A 22,130-nucleotide genomic window follows, 5' to 3' on the forward strand; every position below is an offset into this window, starting at 1 on the left:
GGCTCCCTCCTCGATGAGCAGGGGGATGCCCCGGTACCACTGCCTGATTTGGGAGCTGGAGATGTTATTTGGGGATGGAGAGGAGCATCCTGGTGTTGCACTGAGCATTCGGCATCCCCATACGTGACTGGAATGGAGGGGAGCAGGGACCTTGGCGATTTTTGGAAATCAGTCTCTGGATGGCATCCATCCCCTGCGGCCACCTCTGAGCATCCCCCGCTGTCCCCAGGGCTGCCTCGGGCGCAGGGTCCCCGGCAGAGCGGTGCCGCCACACGCGCGGTGGCCTTTGCCACTGTACAGCCGTGCTCCGGTCCTGCTTAATAAGGCCACCGCGTGCATTATTTTATTAATGAGTTATTAAAAAGCTATCCACGGCGATGCTGCTGCGCACCCGGCGTGACGTCCAAGAAATATGTACTTTAACGCTTGCTCGCCCTGTGCCAGGCTCTCGTGGCAGGTCGGGGGACACACCACACTGTTGGGGTGCCCATGTGCCCCCAGCACATCACCCCGGGCTCCTCTGCTGAGCTGCCAGCCTGTCCCCACGGTGCTTGGGGTCACCAGCAATAGCTACAAGGATTTTTATAGCCCAGTCTGGACAGAAGCTGTTTGGTGGCTCCTTGCCCAGGCTGTGCTTGGCTGGCTCTGAGGGCAGGGGGGTCTCTGTGTTGGGGTCCATTGGATGTTGGGGGAGCCAGGTCTCTGCTCTGGGGGTTTTGGGGTGAATCCCCGGTCCGTGCTGCGTGGTCCCAGTCCTGGGGCCTGCCTTGGCACAGCCTGGGGGACAGCGCAGGGGTCACTGCTGGCTGTCCCCTGCCTGCAAGGTGGTGGCTGTGGCCGTGGACCAGCTGGGATGCTGCAGAGCACTCGCCCCCTCACCCCATACCGGCTCTGTGCCTCCCAGTAAGCATCTGTCTGTCTGTCTGTCCGTCTGTCTCTCCCGCAGGGCAAATGCCATAGGATGACCGCTGCTGGTCCCCTCTTACTGGCTGTGATATCGTCTGTCCTGTGGTTCACGTGGGGCTTCGACCCGGCTCCCAGCGCCTGCTCTGCTCTGGCCTCCGGCGTCCTCTACGGCTCCTTCTCTCTCAAGGACCTTTTCCCCACCATCTCCTCCGGCTGCTCCTGGACCCTGGAGAACCCCGACCCCACCAAGTATTCGCTCTACCTCCGCTTCAACCGGGAGGAGCAGGTCTGCACCCACTTCTCGCCCATGGTGCTGCCGCTCGACCATTACCTGGCCAACTACACCTGCGACCCCCGCGGCGAGGCCACCAGCCCCCCGCCTGCCCACCAGCGCCCCGAGGAGGAGGAGGAGGAAGCCGAGCTGGAGCTGTGCGAAGGCGCGGGGCCCTTCACCTTCCTCCATTTCGACAAGAACTTTGTGCAGCTGTGCCTGGCGGCCGAGCCCGAGGCGGCCCCCCGCCTCCTGGCCCCGCAAGCCCTGGAATTCCGCTTTGTGGAGGTGCTGCTCATCAACAACAACAACTCCAGCCAGTTCACCTGCAGCGTGCTCTGCCGCTGGCTGGAGGAGTGTCTGCAGGCGCCCGGCACCCGCCACTGCGGCTTCACCCACGCCGGCTGCAGCTGCCAGGCGGGGACCCCCCCGGCACCGCGGCGCAACGGCACCCGGCACAGCGCCCGCACGCCCGCCCCACCGCCTGCTGCCAGCGACTGCTGCCCCCCGGACCTGCATTCTGCGAATGCCAACGATATTGACCTGCCCGAGGTCCCACACGGTGAGTGGGGTGCAGGGAGAGCCGTGGGGACGAGCCTCTTGCTCCATGTGTGTTTCCCAGAGCATGGAGGGTGTGCGATGGGTGAATCCTGCCCGTGCATGCTCCCTGGGGAAGTAGGGTGCAAATTGGGTGATGCACATGGAGCATGGAGGCTGTGCAATGGATAAATCCTGTTTGTGCACACTCCCCAGGGCTGGAGGGTGCAAATTGGGCACTGCACAGAGCAAGGAAGCTGTGCAATGGATAAACCCTACCCATGCATGCGCCATGGGGCAGGAGAGTGCAAATTGGGCACTGTGCATAAAGCAAGGAAGTCATGCAAAGGGCAAACCTGCCTGTGCACAGTCCCCAGGGCAGGAGGTTGCAAACTGGGTGCTGTGCACGCAGCAGAGAAGCCATGCAATAGATAAATCCTCCCTGTACGTGCTCCATGCAAATTGGGTGTTGTGCGTGGAGCCGGGAAGCCATGCTATGGATAAATCCTACCTGTACCTGCTCCATGCATATTGGATGCTGTGCATGGAGCAGGGAAGCCATGCTATGGATAAATCCTACCTGTACATGCTTCCTGCAAGAGGAGTGTCCGAACTGAGTGCTGCGCCCAGCGCAGGGACGCCATGCGAAGTGCAAATCCTGAGCACGCTCACAGCTCCTGGTGCACCTCGCCTGAGCAATGGCCAAGCTCAGCTGAGCCGCAGCTCGCTCTGCCCTGGCCGGTTAGCGCGGCTCCCCGCCGGCCCCGGCTTTTTGCCGCGGCTGCTCTGGCACAGCCTGCGTGGCCCCGGGGCTGCTGCTCGCCCCACTGCGAGCCCGAAGCGGGAGCCCTGTCACTCTGCATTGCTGGAGACGTGGAAAACAATTTGCAGGTAAAATGACCCTTTCCCGTGGCAAATTACCCTTGACTGCTGCGGCTCGGGCGCTTGTTATTCCAGGGAGGATGTCACGGCACGGTGGCATGGCGCGGCCGGGCTATTAACCAGACGGAATGAAGCCATTTGCTCGTTACGGGATTGCAGGAGCCTCAAGTGAAGATAAAGCAGCCATGTTCACCCATACCTTGGGCACGGGGGTCAGGCTGTCCGAGCGTTCCCGTCACCCGCAGGGCATCTCTGCTGAGCCAAGCGAGGGGATGCAGGGCTTTTGGGTGCACATCTGGCCAGATGTTCACCCTGCGCCAGCCCTGCGAGATGCGTGGGGAGGAACAATCCCCAACTTAGCTGTTTAGGGTCTTTATCCAGCAGATTAGGTGGTGGTGATGGGCTGTGGGTATATATATAATTTCATTGGGCTTTAGCATTTATTTCTGGAGCTAAATGTCATTACGGGCAGATCCCCCGACTAAATCCCTGGTCCGTTACAGCTGCAGGGTTATAAATCGCCTCATCCCGAGGGGAGCTGCTTGAGCTGATTTTACTTTATTTCTTCTTTTTTTCCTTTTAAATGCAACTCCTCATGGGAGATTAAGAGCTCAGTGCCTGGTTCAGGTGCCATCCCTGAGCTTGACCTGGCTGGTTCTCTGCTCGGGGCACCCAGGGATGATGGAGGGTGGAGGAGGGCTGGAGGATGCCCCATCCCTTTGGTTCCCTGGGCTTTGGTGGGGGTTAGCGATGCCCATGGCTGGTTTGGTTGGGTTTAGTGATGCCGAGCATGGCTCAAAGAGGGGATGCTGGAGCGGGGAGTCCCCGCAGACCCGGCAAGTTTGGGCACGGAGCCACCTGCAGAGCGGCTGCACGAACTCCCGCTCCTTCCCCAAATTACATTTGACATTCAATTAAAACCTGGAGGCACCCGGAGGTACAATGTTATTGTGTTATTGCGGCACCGCTGCCTCGGCTGCCCCGTGCGCCGCTCGCTGCCAGCCCCTGCGCCACGTCCCCCCTGGGGGTCCCCAGCATCACCGGGCTGCACCGCAGGCCGGAGCACAGAGCACCCTTGATGGCAGCGAGGGGGGGTCCCAGGCACCCACCTGGCCTCCCCCTGGGTGAGAATGGCCGCCTTTCAGGGTGACGGTGACAGGCAGGGCCGGGGGGCTGAATGGCGCCTGTGAGCCCAGCCTTGGCGGGCGCCCAGCGCTGATCTCACCAGCTCCGCTCCGCTGAACGCCGCAGCCGCGCAGCGACGCGGGGGCTGGCACCCGCCCAGCCGCTCCCCGGGATCCCCACGGCCAGCGCCGTGTCCCCGGGGTGTCCGCGCTGTCCCCTCCGTGGCACAGCTCTCCCTTGGGGCCGGGGGGGATATGGTTGGAACTGGGGGATGCAGCCCTGGTGAAATGTGGTGCTGTGCCCACGCAGATGGAGTGGGGATGGGGTTGAAAATTTGTGGGGTGACATTGGGCACGTTGCAGCTATGCAATAGGGGGGGATCTTTGGGGGGCACAGAACCCACAGTGCCACAGCCAAGCAGTTCCAGCTCTAGGCTGCCCCGAACCCATCACCCTTCAGAAACCAACCCCTGGGGAGGTGACCCCATGGCTGCTGGCTTGTGGGGACACGACTGGCCTTGAGGGACATCCTGGGCTCCCCAAAAGAACCCCCCTGCCCTTGCAGCCCAGCAGCCATGCCATGGGGTGGGGAGGTGGGGGACGCCTGGGGCAGGACTGGGCGCAGGTACCAGGATGGAGGATGCAGGGGATGGAGGATGCAGGGGATGGAGGATCCACGGGATGGAGGATGCAGGGGATGGAGGATCCACGGGATGGCCGCAGCCGCCCTGTGCTGACAGCCGGGGATTTAGTGCTCTCAGAAGGAAATTGAATTTGGTGTCTCTGTCGAACACCGCCAGGGAGAGCGCCCTCGTATATCCTCAGGATTTATGGTTTTCCCCGGGCACTCACCATGACGGGTATAATTCTGCCATGCTGCTCGTGCAGGCAGGCGGCCCCGTAGGGAGCTCGGCCCCATGGCTGGACAGACCCCCCAGGGCAGCCCCTAGCCCCCCTGGGTCCCCCTGCACGCCCCGTGCCACAGAGCGGGATGTGTTGGGACAGGAGCCAAGGGTGGCCAGAGGTGACAGTGAGGACCCTGAGCAGGGGACAGGGCCAGCCAGGGGTTACGCTGGATTGAAAGGAAAAGTCCATCAATTTGGGTCTGGTTTAAGGCACTAAGAGCCCTGTCTGGGCCTCATACATCACCTGCAGGTGTTGCTGCCATACTGTCCATGGGAACTCACCAGCATCCTGCAACACGGGTTTGGGGACAAGGGACTCAGCTGCAGGATGTGGGGTGGCCTGGGGGGCGCGGGGGAGGCCGGGGAAGGCGTCACCCCCTGCGCCCACAGCCGCGCGTCCCGCCGAGCCCTCCGCATGCCAGTTAATTTCACGCCAAGTGCTCTTGATGGATCTCTTGTTATTTTTGGTGAGCCGAGCTATAAATTTGTGCCACCTCACTGCAGCAAGCTGTTAAGTGGGGACGCAGAGCACCTCTGCCCAGCACCATGGGGACACGGGCACCCCGACCGCCCTGGGGACATGGCACCCCTGGCCACGCTCCAACCACAGCCCCTCTGACAGAGGGCGATGTGTTTGGGGGGAGCTGTGACACATTTTGGGGGGCTGTGAGTGTGCTCAGCCATCTCAAGCCCTCAAAGATGCCGCACGGTGCTCAATGTGGAGTTGGGTATCAGTGTCCCCCCTGCAATGTCCCTTGACCCACAGTGGCCCATCCCCATCTCTGTCCCTGCCCACTCTCACCAGAGCCCTTTTTACTTCCAGGCAATGAGATTGAGGAGAACCTGAAGGTGAAAACCCAGTGGCCACGGTCAGCAGACGAGCCAGGTGTCTACATGGCCCAGACAGGTACTGGCACTGCCCCAGCGTGGGGACAGACACAGGACACCGGTGACGTGGGGCTTGGGGTGATGGAGATGGAGCAACTCCCTTTTGCTTCCTGCTCACGGACCAACTTAATTTGCTCCATTTATATATTTTTTTTCCTTTACACCTTCCTCCGAGGGTTGTAAAGCAAAAAAAAAAAATCCATTAACTGTTTAGTTCAAATGTATTTATTTGGCAAATCCATCTGGCTAATTTGAGTGCACTGCTTCCCCCTCCCCAGCCCCCCTTGATTTATGGTTGGAGGGCTCGGAGGCGAGTGGGAGATGGATGGGCTCTGTGTGCCTGGCATGCAGATCTGCTCCGTGCTGGGATGCTCGCGGGGGTCCCGTCCCCCTGGGAGCTGCTGGGCAGAGCCTGGGGTGACCCTACTGGTGGCCCTGGGGTCCCCATGTGACGCAGGGCATTGTCACCTCCACGGGAGCCCTGCTCTGCAGCCTGCGTCTTGCCTGTCTCCGGGACAAATCGTCCCCTTCGGAGCCCTCCTCCATATATTCCTTTTTAATTTAAACTGATGGCCTTTGCTTCTGGCCTGTCCAATAGCTTCAGCGACATCATCAAGCTTAATAAGAGCTGGGTTGTTGTAAATGTCAATGCTGTGCCTGGGCGGGGAGAGGGAACCGCGCCGGGCTGCCCGCGCTGCCTGTGCTGCCCAGTGGGTGCTGCCCCCGTGCCGGGTGCGATCCTGTGCCCCAGCCCTCTCTGGGATAGTTTTTGTGTGGTTTAAGAAGGTGGTTAAATATCTCCTTCTCTGGGGATATTCAAAACCCACCTGGATGCGATCCCGTGTGATCTGCTCTGGGTGACTCTGCGTTATAGAATCACAGAATCATTTTGGTTGGAAAAGCCTCTCAAGGTTGTCGAGTCCAACTGTTCCCCCACCCCTGACACTGACCCCTGTCCCTGAGAACCTCGTGTCCATCTGTCCAACCCTCCAGGGATGGTGACTCCAGCACTGCCCTGGGCAGCCTGTTCCAATGCCCCACAGCCCTTTGGGGAAGAAATTGTTCCCCAGATCCAACCTCAACCTCCTCTAAACCCCAGATCATGTCCCCATCACACTTGTGCTCCAGCCCCTTCCCCAGCTCTGGGGTTGGACTGGATGACTCCAAAGGTCCCTTCCAACCCCAGCCATGCTGTGATCTATGACCTTCCCCGTCCCCCTGGCGCGGTCACCATCTCTCAGGCTCCGTGTCACCCGCAGGGGACCCGGCGGCAGAGGAATGGTCCCAGTGGAGCGTGTGCTCGCTGACATGCGGACAGGGCTCCCAGGTGCGGACGCGCTCCTGCGTCTCCTCGCCCTATGGAACGCTGTGCAGCGGGCTGCTCCGCGAGACGCGCACCTGCAACAACACGGCCACCTGCCCAGGTACGGGGGACATGGGGACACCAGGGAGGTCGGAGCCAGCTGGGGTGCCCAGCGCTGATGAGGCTCAAAGGACTGGGTGGGTGGGTGGCTGTGGCATGTCTTTGTTGGGGCTTTCTGGGGGTGTGGGAGCTCTTGCAGGTGGGGGGATGCTGTACAAGGTCGGGGCTCTGTGTGGCAGTGCTGGCGTGGAAGCATCGTGTGCTGGGCTGCTCTGAGCCCCGTCCCCGCATCATCTCACCTTCCCAGTTGTACCAGCTCCTGGGAAATCACAGGGGGTGCAGCAAGTTGGGGGGTGTCTGGAATGGGTGCCCCAGTGCCCCATGTCGCTGGTGCTGCTGCTGGGGGTTTTGTCTTGGAAGCAGCTGGGCTGGTGACCCCTCTCCATGCCCCCTTGGGGCTTCCCCAGGGTGTCCCTGAGGTTTTGTGCTGGGGGAATGCGGTGCTGGCGTCTGTACTGGGGGATGTGAGGCCGGGCGGCTGTCAGGACAGTGTTATGGTGGGTCCCCACTCACATGGGACAGGATGGGGCTGAGCTGCTCAGGGCTTTGAAGCAGATTGTGGGCAGGAGCAGACAGGTGGGATGCCAGGGGTCTCCCTGGGCCCGTTGGTCCGTGGTGTGTCCGTCTGTCTCGTGTGGGACACTGGGGATCGGAGGGGCCTCAGGGTGCTGCAGTGGCAGCCAAGCCTGAGATGTTTCCGAGGCTTTGCACCCCCAAAACACACAGGTGCCTGCTTCCCTCCGTACCGGGAGCACAGCCTGGTGCTGCGGGGAGGTGGCAGCTCGCGGAGGAGCATCCTTTGGGATGCTCATGCACCGTATGGTACTCACTCCCTTCCTCGCGAGCTGAGCTCCATGGATGTGATGTGTAAACGGGGTGGCCGTGCCCGGTGTGTCCATGTGTGCTGGAGTGCGCTGGGCTGTGTGTTGGTGTGGGGGGACATGCGCCGCCGGTGCTGGGATCCCAAAGTTGGCGCCGGAGCAGAGCAGGGAGCGGCAGCGGCACCGCTGCCTGCTCAGAGCCCTCGGGGTTTGGGCTTGGGCGTGATGGTGGGACACAGAGAGGAGATGGGGACTGTCCCACACCTCTGTCCTGGGGCACGAGGGGTCTGCGGTGGGCAGGACCCCTGGGTGCAGGGAGGAGGAGGAGGAGGCGAGGGCGCTGTGCTGTGTTGCAGTTCGTGGTGCCTGGGAGGAGTGGTCCCCATGGAGCCTGTGCTCAGTGACCTGCGGGCGAGGGGCCAGGACCAGGACGCGGCACTGCGCGGCCCCGCGGCGCGGAGGGAAAGCCTGCGAGGGCCCCGAGCTGCAGGCCAAGCCCTGCAGTATTGCGACCTGCCTGGGTCAGTACCCCCGCTCCCCCTGCTCCTCCGTCACCCCCCGGAAGCCCAGGAGATGCCATCAGGGCCAGTGGTACTGTGAGGGATGGGTGGCATCACTGCGGGGACCCGGGACAGCTCGTGGGTGCTTGACATGGGTGCAATCTCCTGTCCCTGATGGAGAGCCGGCTCTGTCGGTGATGCTGGGAGAGCTCGAGCCCCACCATGGGCAGGGTGACCAGCCTGGGGACCGCAGAGGAGCTGGCTCCTTCCTTCTCCATCTGCTGACACAGACTGTCCCCGCAGCACGCACAGCGCTGGCACTGGGACATCATGGGGCACCGGGGAGGTGGCAAAGGGGGTAGGTCGCAAGGTCTGTCTGTGCGCAGGTGGCAGCGCCATCTCTGTCCCTCACTCCTGCTATGGTGGCAGCCGTGGGGTGTGTGCAGGGATGGCCAGGGATGGTGCCACATCAGGGCTGGCATCCCTGTGTGTGTCGTGGTGAGGCCGGGAGCAGGAGGGAGCTGAGGGTGAGCAGGGAGCAGCAGCTCTGGCAGGGATGTGTCACCCACGGCTCGTGGCTTTTCCTGTGGCTGCCCCACGGAGCTGCTGCTGGAGTGATGGGAGCTCAGAGTAAATCCTTCCCCAGCCACCCTGGTCCCCACAGGTGGGCTCACAGGTCTGGCAGTGAGCGATGGAATAATTTTGGTTGGAAAAGCCCCTCAAGATCATGGAGTCCAACTGTTACCCCACCTGGCGCTGCCCCATGTCCCTGAGAACCTCATGTCCGTCTGTCCAACCCTCCAGGGATGGTGACTCCAGCACTGCCCTGGGCAGCCTGTTCCAATGCCCCACAGCCCTTTGGGGAAGAAATTGTTCCCAAGATCCAATCTAAACCTCCTCTAAACCCCCCCAGGTCCCTCAGCCGCTCTCATCACACTTGTGCTCCAGCCCCTTCCCCAGCTCCGTTCCCTTCTCTGAACCCGCTCCAGCACCTCAAGGTCTTGTTTGGTGTGGAGCAATGCTGGGGCTGTTTGGTTTGTTGTGTCGTGGTGCCAGGGGCTCATATGGCCCCATGAGCATGACCATGTGTCAAGCTGGGTGTTGTAGTGCTATGGGGCTGTAGGAGCATCTGCTCAGGATGTGGGGACCAGTCCTGGTGACAGCCCCCCCGTCCGGGGCACGATTCGGTGCTGGCTGTTGCTGTTGGCACAGGAGGAGCCGCCACGTCCGTCGGTTGGACCCGTTGCGCAGGGGGTCGGGGAGAACCGGGGCTGCGCGGCCAAGGGGCCGCCGGCCGGGGAGGCTGACGCTGCTCCTCTCGCTTGTCCCCGCAGTGGAAGGGCAGTGGCTGGAGTGGGGCGCCTGGAGCCGCTGCTCCGTCACCTGCGCCAACGGCACGCAGCAGCGGACGCGCAAGTGCAGCGTCGCGGCCCACGGCTGGGCCGAGTGCCGGGGGGCCCACGCCGACGCCCGGGAGTGCTCCAACCCCAGCTGTCCCAGTAAGGCCCTGCGCGCTGGGGGGGAGCTGGGGGGAGGCCACGGGTGCTGCTGGCATGGTGCACAACCGTGCATCCACCTTGTGTCACCGCCGGTGACACCGGGATGCTGGCAGTCCCCTCTGCTGTGTGTAAGGAGCAGGAGGCAAAGGGTGATGCTGGGGATCAGCAGCCCCCCCATAGTGGTTGCTCCCTCCAGGCACATCCCAGCGGGAGGAGCTGGGGATTCACCCTGTGCCCTCACTCCTGTGTCACGCTTTGGGGACCCGTCGGTGCCTGGTGGCAGCAGGTCCTGGTGTGCTTTGGGTGCACAACACATGCGAGCTCTTGCAGGGCTGGGGGCAGCTCTGGGGATGGGGGGACACTGGTGGGGGCAGTCAGGCCAAAGGATGGACCCCGTCCTCATCCTGTCCTTCGACCCCATCCTTGTCTTGTCCTTCGACCCCTTGGTTTCGGTGGTGGGTGCGGAGGGAGGCGGTGGCTGCGCCGTGATGGGGCAGGGAGCAGCTCTGCCGTGTGCCGAGATGCCCTTGGGCTGGACGGGGCTGCTGGGCTCGTCTGAATGAGATTTAAATCCTTGATCCATGGATTTCCTATGCTGCAGGGCTTTCAACTCGTGGCATGGGGGGTGGGGGACCAACCGCCGCTGAGGCCCATCAGCCCATCCTCATTCCCCTGGGTGCCACTCGCTATGCTGATCCAAGTGTCCCACTGTGTCCCCATCCCTGCAGCTGACAGCAAATGGGGTCCCTGGAACCACTGGAGCCTCTGCTCCAAGACGTGTGACACCGGCTGGCAGCGCCGGTTCCGCATGTGCGAGGGCACGGGCGTGCAGGGCTACCCCTGCGAGGGCAGCGGCGAGGAGGTGAAGACCTGCAACGAGAAGAAGTGTCCAGGTAGGGGACACCCCTGTCACCCCAGTGCCCATCACCCCGTGTCCCGCCTGCACCTGAACCCCCGTCTTGTCCTCCAGCCTACCACGAGATGTGCAAGGATGAGTACGTGATGCTGATGAGCTGGAAGAAAACAGCTGCCGGGGAGATCATCTACAACAAGTGTCCCCCCAACGCTACAGGTAAGCACCCCCGAAACCCCACACCCTGGAGCAGGGTGGTATCAGAGTCCCCAGCAGTGCCACCTGTCCTTGGAGACACGGTTCCCGTGCTGGTGACAAACCCGGTTCTCCCGCGCAGGGTCTGCCAGCCGCCGGTGCCTGCTGAGCCCCCATGGCGTTGCCTACTGGGGGGTGCCCAGCTTCGCCCGCTGCATCTCCCACGAGTACCGATACTTGCATCTCTCAGTAGGTGCACGCTCTGGCGCGGCCCCCTGCCCTCCCCTCCCTGTCACTGGGCGTCTGTTCTGTCCCCAGTCTCTGCCATCCCCTCCCGGGCAGGGAAACCCAGCAGCTGCCTTGCTTTATTGCATGGGGAATCTGAGGCAGGGCTCACTGAGCAGGGCTGGGAAAGGGGGGGGCCCTGTTCTGGAGTGGGAGGGGGACCCCAGTGTGAGCAGTGTCCTTGGGAAATGACTTTTGGGGTGGGAACGAACCCCCTGTGTCCTGCTGCTGCCCGAATTAGCGCAATTAGCTCTGCAGTTTTCCCACTGCCCTGGCTCTGCGCATGGCAAGGGAGCTGGGGACAAGGAGCATGGCTGGGGAGGGTGCTGGTGGCCAAGTGACACTGTTGTCCCCCCCATACAAGCTGCGGGAGCACCTGGCCAAGGGGCAGCGGGTGCTGGCGGGCGAGGGGATGTCGCAGGTGGTGCGGAGTCTGCTGGAGCTCATGGCCCGCAAGACCTACTACAGCGGGGACCTGCTCTTCTCCGTGGAGATCCTGCGCAACGTCACCGACACCTTCAAGAGGGCCACCTACACCCCGTCCTCCGAGGACGTGCAGGTAGCGGGGCAGGGGACGGCGAGGGACGCGCCCTGGGGGAGGTGGCAGCGGTCGGTCCCCAGACGCCAGCCTTGCTGAGCCCCGTCCCCGCAGCGCTTCTTCCAGGTGGTGAGCTACATGGTGGACGCCGAGAACCGCGACAAGTGGGAGGACGCCCAGCAGGTGAGTGGCACAGGTCACACGGGGGTGGCCGGGGCAGCCGGGATGTCCCTACCGTGGGGACATTGTCCCAGCAGCTGCGGAGCTGGTTCCTTGCCCACAGGTCTCGCCTGGGTCTGTGCACCTGATGAAGGTAGTGGAGGACTTCATCCATCTGGTGGGGAATGCGCTGAAGGCTTTCCAGAGCTCCCTCATCGTCACCGACAACCTGGGTGAGCGGTGGGATGGGCACGGGGCCGCAGCGGGGCTGGGGAGCCGGGCGGTGACACCTGCTCTGCCCGGGCAGTGATCAGCATCCAGAGGGAGCCCGTCTCCGCCGTCTCCAGTGACATCAACTTCCCCATGAAGGGGCGGCGGGGCATGAAGGATTGGGCCCGCAGCTCCGAGGACAAACTCTTCATCCCGCGGGAGGTGCTCAGCCTCACGTCTGCTGGTGAGAGCGAGCGTGTGCACGGGAACGTGCAGGTGTGTGCATGGATGTGTGCACGGGTGTGCAGGCGTGGGAGTGAGCGCGCAGCTGGGGCTGCGCAGGGGTGTTCATGGGTGTGAGAGTGCACAGGTGAGTGCATATCTGGTGCTATGCACATGTGTGAGTGCACATCTGGGAGTGCATGTGTGTGTATGTGTGTGAGTGCTCATCTGATGGTGTTCACACATGTAATCATGCTCATCTGAGAGTGTGCATGTGTGTGCACATGAGCATGCACATGTGAGTGCACATGTGGTGCTGTGCACATCTGTGTGCACATGTGGGTGAGCATGCATGTGCAAGTGCACATCTGGCACTGTGTACATGTGTGACTGCACATCTGGGATTGCGCACATGTGTGGGTGCATATCTGAAAGAGTGCATGTGTGTGCACATGTGTGAGCATGCACATGTGTAATTCCACATCTGGTCTTGTGCACATACATGACTGCACATCTGGGAGCGTGCATGTATGTGCACACATGAGCATGCACATGTGAGTGTACATATGGTGCTGTGTGCACATGGGGCATGCACACGTGGTGCAGCACACATTTACATGTCTGAACATGCATGTCCAGGAGTGTGTGTGTGTATGAGCACACACGTGTGAGCTTGTGTGTCTGTGGCTATGCACATGTGGGAATGCACATCTGGGAGTGTGCGTATCTGGGAAAGCACGTGTAAGTGTTCACATGTGTGCGTGTGCAGGCCAGCTCCTGCCAGCTCGTGTGTCTGCGTGTGTCCGTGTGTCTGTGCCATGCGCACATTCCCCCCTGCGTGTCGGGAGCAGCCGTGTGTGCTCTCACATGTGCGTGTGCTCTCTGCAGAAACAGAGGAGTCATCCCACTTTGTCATCGGGGCCGTGCTGTACCGCACGCTGGGGCTGATCCTGCCCCCACCCAGGTGAGTGGGGCTGCCCCTGCTGTCCCCCTGGGCTGTGTCCCCATCCCGGTGACAGCCCGTGCCCCTCCCTTCAGGCCCCCCCTGGCTGTCACCTCCAAGGTGCTGATGGTGACAGTGCGCCCGCCAACCAAACCCACGGAGCCCCTGGTCCTGGTGGAGCTGTCCCACATCATCAACGTGAGTGTCCCCTTCCTGTCCCATCACCATGTCACTGTGTCACCTCTCGGTCCCATGTGGACCAGCCCCTTCACTCCCGGGCACTGAGAGCAGGGCAGGGGCCAGCAGCTCCCAGCTGGTGGCCACAAATACTCGGCTCTGTGCCCACGCTGGGGATGTGCCAGCGCTGGGGGAGCTGGGCAGGTCCCCAGCATATCCCCATGAGCCACTTACCCCCTGGGGTGGGGGGTGAAGCACTAACCCGTCCCTCTGTCCGCAGGGCACGTCCCACCCGCAGTGCGTCACCTGGGACTACTCGAGGACGTGAGTGGGGCGCAGGGGACAGGGACACCCCTGGGGCAATGCTGGGCAATGGGGCTGTCCCAGCACCCCGTCAGTCCCTGGGGAGGTGACAGGGCGGGACGGGGAGCGGGGACAGTCCCTTCCCATGGCTCAGCCCCTCCGGCTGCGGGTGAATCGTGCTGCCGCGGGATCGATGTGGCGCCGGGGACGGATGCTGCCAACCTGCCAGATGCGATTATTTAGTGCAGAGCCCAGTGCTGTGGCAGTGCGGGAAAGTAGGGCATGGCGGGGGGGATGGGGAGGCACTGCTGGGCCCCCCAGCCCGATGCCTGTGGGTGCTCTGGGTCCCAGGGTCACTGGTTCCAGTCCAGCTCCGTGTTGATGGGGAGGCGCGTGGCTGTGATGAGTGTGGCAGGTCTCAGCCTGGCCCAGGGGAGCCGTGTCCCCATCTGTCCCACAGACCCAGTTCCCGGTTTCCTCACTTTGCTGGGAGCGGTGGCCATTGTCACCGTGGGGCACCCCCCTCCCTGCTCCCTCTTGGAGGGGTGCCAATGGTAGGAGGGGTCCCCATGGCAGTGGGGAGGCATCACCTGCTCTGGGGCAGCACATCTGTGCTGCATGAGCCATGGCTCGTACTGGGGGGGGCCCTGGGCTGCTCCTGCCTGCTCCATCCCCCCCACCCCTCCTCTCCCAAACCTGGTCCCCTCCCGCTGTGGTTTGCCCCCCTAAACCTGAGTGGGATGATTAAAAATCAAGCCTCCTTGTTTCACTGCTCCCCAGGGGGATCAGCACCGAGCAGGGACGGCTTCACCCCCCCGTGACAGCCAGGGCGATTAACCTGTCCCCTGGCAGTGTCCCCCCATCCGCCTCCCCGCAGGCAGGGGCCAGCGAAGGGTTAAATGGGGAGAGGCGCGAGGGGCTGCGTGTGCGTTTGATCATTTCCAATTGCTCTGTCCCATTAATCAGGGACGCTGGCTTGGGAAACTGGGACACGGAGAGCTGCCAAACCCTGGAGACCCTCCCCGCGCAAACCAAATGCCAGTGCCGCCAGCTCGCCACCTTCGCCGTCCTCGCCCAGCTGCCCAGGGACCTGGTAGGGGACAGGGACAGGGACAGGGACGTACCCGCAGGGGACACGGGCCATGGATGGGGGGCGAGCCCCAGGCTGCCGAGATGGGGGTCCCGGGGAAGGATGAGGATGCCTGCAGGCACCTCAGCAAGGTGGGGGGGGCACTGGGGGGTGAGGGGGTGTCTCCCAGCACCCAAGGGAACCCCCTGCACCCCCTGGCACCCCAGGGTTGGGTTTGGGTGGGCAGGGGGCTGTGGGGGTCGATAGGGCTCAATGTGGGGCATTGCTGTGTGCAAGGAGGGGAGGGGGCGGCCCTAGGCATGCCCCCCATTGTTATTCCGCCTGCGTCCCCTGTTGGCATGGAGATGGGCACGGGTCCCCGGGAAGGCGCCTTGGCTGAGCCACCAACCCCCTCCAGTGCCAAGGGGTCCCCAACCGGGGGGTAGAGGGGCCCAGCAGGGGGCTGGCAGGGAGCAGCCATGGGGGGGCCGGGGCTCAACCGCTTCCCCCTGCTCCCCACCAGGCCATGGACCCCTCGGGCACCCCCTCAGTGCCGCTGATGATCGGCTGCGCTGTCTCCTGCATGGCCCTGCTGACCCTGCTGGTGATCTACGCTGCCTTCTGGAGGTGACATGGGGACCTGGGGGGCACCTGGGGTGTGAGATCACATGGGGAGGGGGCAGCAAAGGCTCAGCATCAATGGGATTAAATGCAACATATTGGGAGGGGAATAAGCCTGGTGGGAGAGATGTCTGGACTGTCCCGCACTGCCCGTGGCCAGCCGCGAGTTGGGGACCTGGGGCAGGGACATGGGGCAGGGACATGGGGCAGGCTGCCGCCCTGGCCCCACGCAGCTCCTGCCCACGCAGGTTCATCAAGTCGGAGCGCTCCATCATCCTGCTCAACTTCTGCGTCTCCATCCTGGCCTCCAACATCCTTATCCTCGTGGGCCAGTCCCAGATGCTCAGCAAGGTGGGTGCCACCACCCTGTCCCCCCTCGCAAGGTCCCCAGGCGGGGTCCGAGCCCTCTATTGCCGGCCGGTCACCTCAACCCTGCTGGCTCCCAGCAGCAGATTGGATTTGGATTAATTCAATCTCAGGATTAAATCCTTTGCGCCGGTGGCTTTGACACAAACCTCGCTTGGACGTGAGAGTTTAACCACTGTGGTGCCAGGTCCATGGCCCTGGTGGTGCCGTGAAGCGTCCCCCTGACGTGCCCGTGTCCCCGCAGGGCGTGTGCACCATGACGGCCGCCTTCCTCCACTTCTTCTTCCTCTCGTCCTTCTGCTGGGTGCTGACGGAGGCCTGGCAGTCCTACCTGGCGGTGATCGGCCGGATCCGGACACGCCTGGTCAGGAAGCGTTTCCTCTGCTTGGGATGGGGTAAGAGCCCGAGATGGGGTTGGGGGGAGGCACCGTGCGCCCCTCCCTGCGACCCCCTGGGGTTATCAGAAGGGGAGACTGAGGCACGATGGAGGAAAGCAGACCCAGGTGGTTTCATCTGACCAGCCGGGCCATGGGGAGCTGCCACAAGGGTCCCATTCCTGTCCCCATCCATGGGGCTGGCACAGGGGTGATGCTGGGAGGGGACAGCGATGTCACCCCCCTGCAGCTCTAGCCTTGTCTCACCTCTCCAGGGTTGCCAGCACTTGTGGTCGCCGTCTCCGTCGGCTTCACACGGACCAAAGGCTACGGGACAGCGAGCTAGTACGTGGGGACAGGGGGACACAGGGCTGGGCACAGGGACCACTCCAGGCTGGCAGTGCCGGGAGCAGGGGATGGGGACAGGGGTGTCCCCTCTCCATCAGCCCCTGAGACACCGTGGTCCCCGCAGCTGCTGGCTCTCGCTGGAGGGGGGTTTGCTCTACGCCTTCGTGGGACCCGCTGCTGTCATCGTGCTGGTGAGCTGTCCCCAAAGCCTTGGACCCCAAAACCCACCCCGGCGCGTGGCAGCTCCCACCGGCCCTGGCTTGGGGGTTTCCGTGCCCAACCCTGACTGCGGCACCCCTCTCGCCCAAGGTGAACATGCTGGTCGGCATCATTGTGTTCAACAAGCTCATGTCCCGTGACGGCATTTCAGATAAGTCCAAAAAGCAGCGAGCTGGGTAAGTGCCCTGCGCCCTGCGGGCCGTCTTTGAGCACCCTGCCGTGGCGGGGGCTCAGCCGGGAGTGGGCTGAGGCTGGGGCAAACTTCATCTCACCGGTGGGCAGCCCAGGGCAACCACAGCTCTTTGGCAGAGGCTGCTGAAGGGGCAGTAGCTGGGGGGGAGCCTGGGGAAGGGGGAGCTGCACGCTGCAGACTCCCGCTAAGAGGGCTGAGCCCTGTCCCCCCATCCCGCTGCCGCTTGGCCACCCCGCTCGTCATTAACAACTACTGCTGCCCTCGACTAACCCAGCTCTCTCTCTCTCTTTCTCTCTTCCATCTCCCATTTGCTTTTTGCCTGTGTCCATCCATCCATCCATCCATCCATCCATCCATCCATCCATCCATCCATCCATCCCTCTGACCCCTGCTCCATCTCCGCCATCCCACTCTCCCATGGCCTCGCTCCCCCCGCGTGGCCCGGTCCTGGCCGCGGGGCACCGGGGGGTGGTGGGCATGTAGCTCCAAGCCCCCCCCCTGCGGCAACCTGCTGCTGAAATGCACCAAGTGCGGCGTGGTGTCCAGCGCGGCCATGACCTCCGCCACCGCCAGCAGTGCCATGTTAGTGCCCGCCACGCGCCCGCTGCGCCCCCGAGCACAGCCTGGCACCCCGGGGAGCAGGGGGTGGACGCTGGGTGGCACCCTGGGGTGGGGGGCCGGGCTGCGAGTTGGGGTCCCGTGGGCAGGGCGAAGGCTGTGTGCTCAGGGTGGCCCCGGGCGCGGGGTGCGAGTGTCCCAGTGCAGCCATCACGTCTGCATGGCATGGCTTCCAGCAGGTCACCTCATCGCCGGGGCGCGGGGGGGCTCAGCTCCTCTTCCCTGGGGCATGGGGGGCTCCGCGCCATAGGGCACAGGCCAGGCCTGGCCTCAGGGGTGTCCCCAAGGACCCTCTTCCCTGCACATGAGCCCCCACGGGTGCTGGCTGGGACATATCCAGAGGGGTGTGACTGCTGTCACCCTGCACAGCCTGGGTTCCTGCTCACAGGGGTTTAGTTACAATAGGAACAGCCCCAAAATTCACTGCAAAACAAGGAAAAAAATCCCCTTTCTGCTCTTCTTGTGGCTGTGGGAGGGTGATGGTGACCCCGTGTCCCCCCAGCACCCTCACTGCCTGTGTGGGAACAGGGACACGTGTGGCTGGGCTGGCTCTGCAGTGCCAATGGCTCAGCCTGGATGGGGGGAAAGGAGCCCGTGGGCCCCTCACCCTAATGCAGGCAGTGCCCTGAGCACCCAGCCAGTGCCCTGAGCACCCAGCCAGTGCTGACCTGGGGACACTGAGGAAGATGGGACAGCAGGGGCCACGGGGCGCTGGGGCTCGGGTCTCTGTGCACGCGCGGTCAGCCCCGGCCATGCGTGCGGGTTGGGGGGCGATGCTCGGGGGCTGCGGCAGGCTGGGGGGCAATGCCTGGGGGGCTGTGTTGGGGCACAGCAGGCTCACCCCGGCCCCTCTCTCCCCGCCCCAGGGCATCGCTGTGGAGCTCCTGCGTGGTCCTGCCTCTGCTGGCGCTGACCTGGATGTCGGCCGTGCTCGCCATGACCGACCGGCGCTCCATCCTCTTCCAGGTCCTCTTCGCCGTCTTCAACTCCGTCCAGGGCTTCGTCATCATCACCGTGCACGGGTTCCTGCGCCGAGAGGTGGGGTGACCCCAGAGGGGTGCCATGGGGGTGGTCCTTGGCCGCGGGGCCGTGACCGGCTCTGTCCCCGCAGGTCCAGGACGTGGTGAAGTGTCAGATGGGGGGGTGCAGGAGCGAGGAGAATGAAAACTCGCCCGACTCCTGCAAGAACGGGCAGGTGCAGATCCTGGTGAGTGCGGCAGAGCCGGCACCGGGGGGTCTGGGGGTGGCTGCTCCCCTCATTTGGGGCAGGGTCCCCCTTCCAAACCCCTCTGTTCCCCGTGCTGGCCAAGATGCATTCATTTCCCTGTCTCTCTCCCTCTCTTTCTCTCCTCTCTCTCTCTCTCTTTCCCCTCTTTCTGTATTTTTATAGACAGATTTTGAAAAGGACGTTGACCTGGCGTGTCAGACAGGTGAGATCTGGGGACAGGGATGTCCCAGTGCCATGCCTGGGAGGGGACAGGCAGCATGTGCTGGGTCTGTCCTCCCACAGGACCCCCAGGACCAGCTCTGACCCTCCCTCCCTGCCCACAGTGCTGTTCAAGGAGGTGAACACCTGCAACCCCGCCACCATCACCGGCACCTTGTCCCGCATCTCCTTGGACGGAGATGAGGACCCCAAACTCAACACCACCTCGGAGGGCGGTCTGGGCTTCTCCAGCCTGCCAGGGAACATCCCACCCCCCAGCATCCTGGTCCAGGTCCCCAAGATGACGCCCAACGTGGTGGCGGGTCTGAGTGAGCTGGGTGAGCCACCAGTGCAGCACCTGGAGACGCCGGGTCCCGTCTACTTGTGCACAGAGAGCAGCCTGCGGCCCCTGGAGTACGGCTGGCTGCGGGGCCCCCCCGAGCCCCCCCGGGAGAGCGACTACATGGTGCTGCCTCGCCGGACCGGCAGCCTCAAGCCCTTTCCGCGGGAGGAGAGCACCCACGTTCCCAGCACTGAGGAGGGGGTGCCCAGCGGGACGGGGCGCCCGGCGGCTGAGGGGGACGCGTACCCCAGCTTCGTTGCGGTGGACCACGTCAATGTGAACTTGAACCAGCCCTACGGGACGGTGAAGGCTCCCTACGTTCTGCAGTTCAAGCAGCACCCCACCGTGCGGCAGATCCTGGCCTCGGAGCTGTCGGAGCGCAGCCGCACCATGCCCCGCACCGTCCCCGGCTCCGCCATGAAAGTGGGGTCCCTGGAGGTGAGCGAGGGTCTGTGCCTGGGGACATGCAAAGGGGAGGGAGATCATAGAATCACAGGATGGTTTGGGTTGAAGAGACCTTCAAATCTCCCCCAGTGCCCCCCTGCCATGAGCAGGAGCATCTTCACCAGCTCAGGTTGCTCAGACCCCGTCCAGCCTGGCCTGGGATGTCTCCAGGGATGGTTCATCCACCACCTCTCTGGCCAACCTGGGCCAGGCTCTCACCACCCTCAGGGCCAACAATTTCTTCCTCATGTCCAGCCTGAATCTCCCCTTTTAGTTTAAAACCATCACCCCTTATCTCAGATGTGTGGGAGGGAGTTGTGGAAGTGTGCAAGAGCGTGCACAAGCGTGTGTGCACGTGCAGGGTTGCATGAGCTGCCCCTGTGCTCGCTGTTCCCACCTTTCCTTGGGGCTACCTTCACCTCTGTCCCCAAGCTTGGCCAGGACCCCCATGTCCCAAACCAGGCTCTGCCCCCCACAAGTTGCATGGCACGGGGCTGGCATGAGCTTCCCTCCTGCCCTGCTCTCCCCGTGTCCCGGACCTGCAAAGACCTTTCCCTTTTCTTCTCCATCTCCTCCCCCTGCTCCGGGTCCTGCCAGAGGAAGAGGTTGCGATATTCTGATCTGGACTTCGAGGTAAGTCCCGCCATGGCAGCGGGTGTCATGCCATGGCAGTGAGTGTCACCGGTGCCCACCGTGGGGTTGGGTGCCATCTGGGGACTCAACCACCTTGTCCCCGGTTCCCTCTGGCTCTGCCAACAGCTGAGCTGGGAGGAGTTTTATAACAACCAGGCAATAAAGAGCGTTGGCTCTTGATTAAGGCGAGAGTGTTGTGGTGGGCGCTGCCGCTTGCTGGGGTGTCAGGAGGAGGCAGGGGGACAGGGATGGGGGGGACAGGGATGTGGGGGTGTTTGGAGGGGTGCGGGGCTGTGCTGGTGACCACAGGCTCTGCCCTCACCCTGCAGAAGGTGATGCACACGCGGAAGCGTCACTCCGAGCTCTACCACGAGCTCAACCAGAAGTTTCACACGTTGGACCGGTACCGAGCCCCGGCTGCTGGCTCCTCCAAGGTGAGGTTCTGGGGGTCCCATCCTGCCCCGATCTGCTGGTCCACACCCCGCCACCTCCCCTAGGACATCCTGGGGAGATGGAGCATCGCCAGAAGGGTGCAGGGGCTGAGCGCTGGGGCTTTTTCCACAGCGAGAAAAGCGGTGGAGCGTCTCGTCGGGGAGCGGGGAGAAGAGCACGGCCACCGTAAGTGCTTCAGCATTCCTGGGGACTGATCCATCCCATCCCGGGTGGGGCCGGAGGGTTCCAGACCCCTCTAGAACTGGGGGTGGCTGCTGGTGGGACAGAGCCATGTGTCACCACACACCATAGCCACTTGTCCCCTCTCCCCGCAGGACGCAGCCAGCCCCGAGGAGCCGCGGCCGCAGGCGCCGGCCGCGCCGCCCAAGCCGTGGAGCACGTTCAAGGCGATGACACTGGGGTCCCTGCCCAGCGCCCAGCGGGACCGGCTGGAGCTGCACCGTGCCGACTGGGAAGGCCCCTGCGCCGGGCTGGACACGGCCGATGGCGACTTCCAGACGGAGGTGTGACCCCCCCGCCCGCCACCGCCGTCGCCCCGGGCAGGACGAGCCACCACGCTGGGTTTGCTCCGTCCCCCTCGGTGGCCCAGGGGGGTCCCTGTCCGGCCGGAGCTGTCCCCACGGGAGGGACCGCAGCCGCCTCCCGCCCGTCCTCGCGCGGTTTCTCCTCCCTGCCACCCTCCGGACACGGGTGCGGAGGGGACACGTGTAACCCCCCCACGCTCACCCACCGATCACGCCTGCACCCCCTGGGGCAGGACCGGCCGTCCAGGCTGTCGGATTTTCGTTCTTTTCTACCGGGATGTTTTCTTCACGCCGTGCACCGTGTGCACGCGAGCGGCCGCCCCCCCGCGACCGGGCTGCCCTCGCCCCCCCCAGGGCCCCATGGCCGCCCCCTCCCAGCCCTCCCCACCATCCCCACCCCACGGGGCAGGTGCTGTTGTTGTTGGAAATAAAAGTTCACTCTCTGTGGTGCCGTGGGGCCGCGGCCGCCGCTTCGTGCTTGGTGTCAGGGCTCTGGCCAGGGAGGGGGGTGGTTGTCACCCAGTGGGGACCCCCAGCCTGTCTGGTCCCCTCAGACCCCAACCCGGCAGGATCCTGCTGACCAGGGCTGAGCCCGCACCCACGCGCTGCCTCGCAAATGAGCGTCTTATCGCGGGAGCCAAGAGCGGTAAATTACATGGTAATTAATCTATGAGCAAATTAGTAACTTTGGAGGCAATTACCATGCAATCTGCAAGGGCATGGTGGCGCGGGGTGCCTCGCGCTGCCGGAGCATCCCTGGCATCGGCACAGCCGGGATGCGGGTGTGCTGCCCAGGGCACCGATGTGGCTGCTTCCGGAGGGCAGGGGCCAGTACCGTCCCCTCCCCGGGGATGCTCA

General features: G+C 63.5%; 1 protein-coding gene across 1 annotated transcript; it reads left to right on the top strand.

The window, feature by feature from the left end:
- Positions 1–952: 952 nt before the first annotated feature.
- ADGRB2 (adhesion G protein-coupled receptor B2) lies at positions 953–21,257 on the top strand (the record flags this gene model as incomplete). The annotated part of the gene is made up of 31 exons (XM_080357654.1): positions 953–1,739; positions 5,449–5,532; positions 6,773–6,937; positions 8,114–8,278; positions 9,592–9,756; positions 10,485–10,649; positions 10,727–10,828; positions 10,947–11,053; positions 11,454–11,648; positions 11,742–11,810; positions 11,911–12,019; positions 12,094–12,240; positions 13,107–13,182; positions 13,257–13,359; positions 13,619–13,662; positions 14,608–14,734; positions 15,234–15,337; positions 15,580–15,682; positions 15,942–16,092; positions 16,347–16,416; positions 16,544–16,610; positions 16,729–16,814; positions 17,315–17,413; positions 18,316–18,487; positions 18,561–18,656; positions 18,840–18,879; positions 19,001–19,656; positions 20,260–20,295; positions 20,625–20,729; positions 20,860–20,913; positions 21,063–21,257. The coding sequence occupies exons 1-31, from the start codon at positions 962–964 to the stop codon at positions 21,255–21,257; spliced, it is 4,635 nt and encodes a 1,544-aa protein (XP_080213780.1). The 5' UTR covers positions 953–961.
- Between the last annotated feature and the right edge of the window lie 873 nt (positions 21,258–22,130).

The sequence above is a fragment of the Nesoenas mayeri genome, assembly GCF_963082525.1.
Source record: "Nesoenas mayeri genome assembly, chromosome: 21".
NCBI classification, from domain to species: Eukaryota; Metazoa; Chordata; class Aves; order Columbiformes; family Columbidae; genus Nesoenas; species Nesoenas mayeri.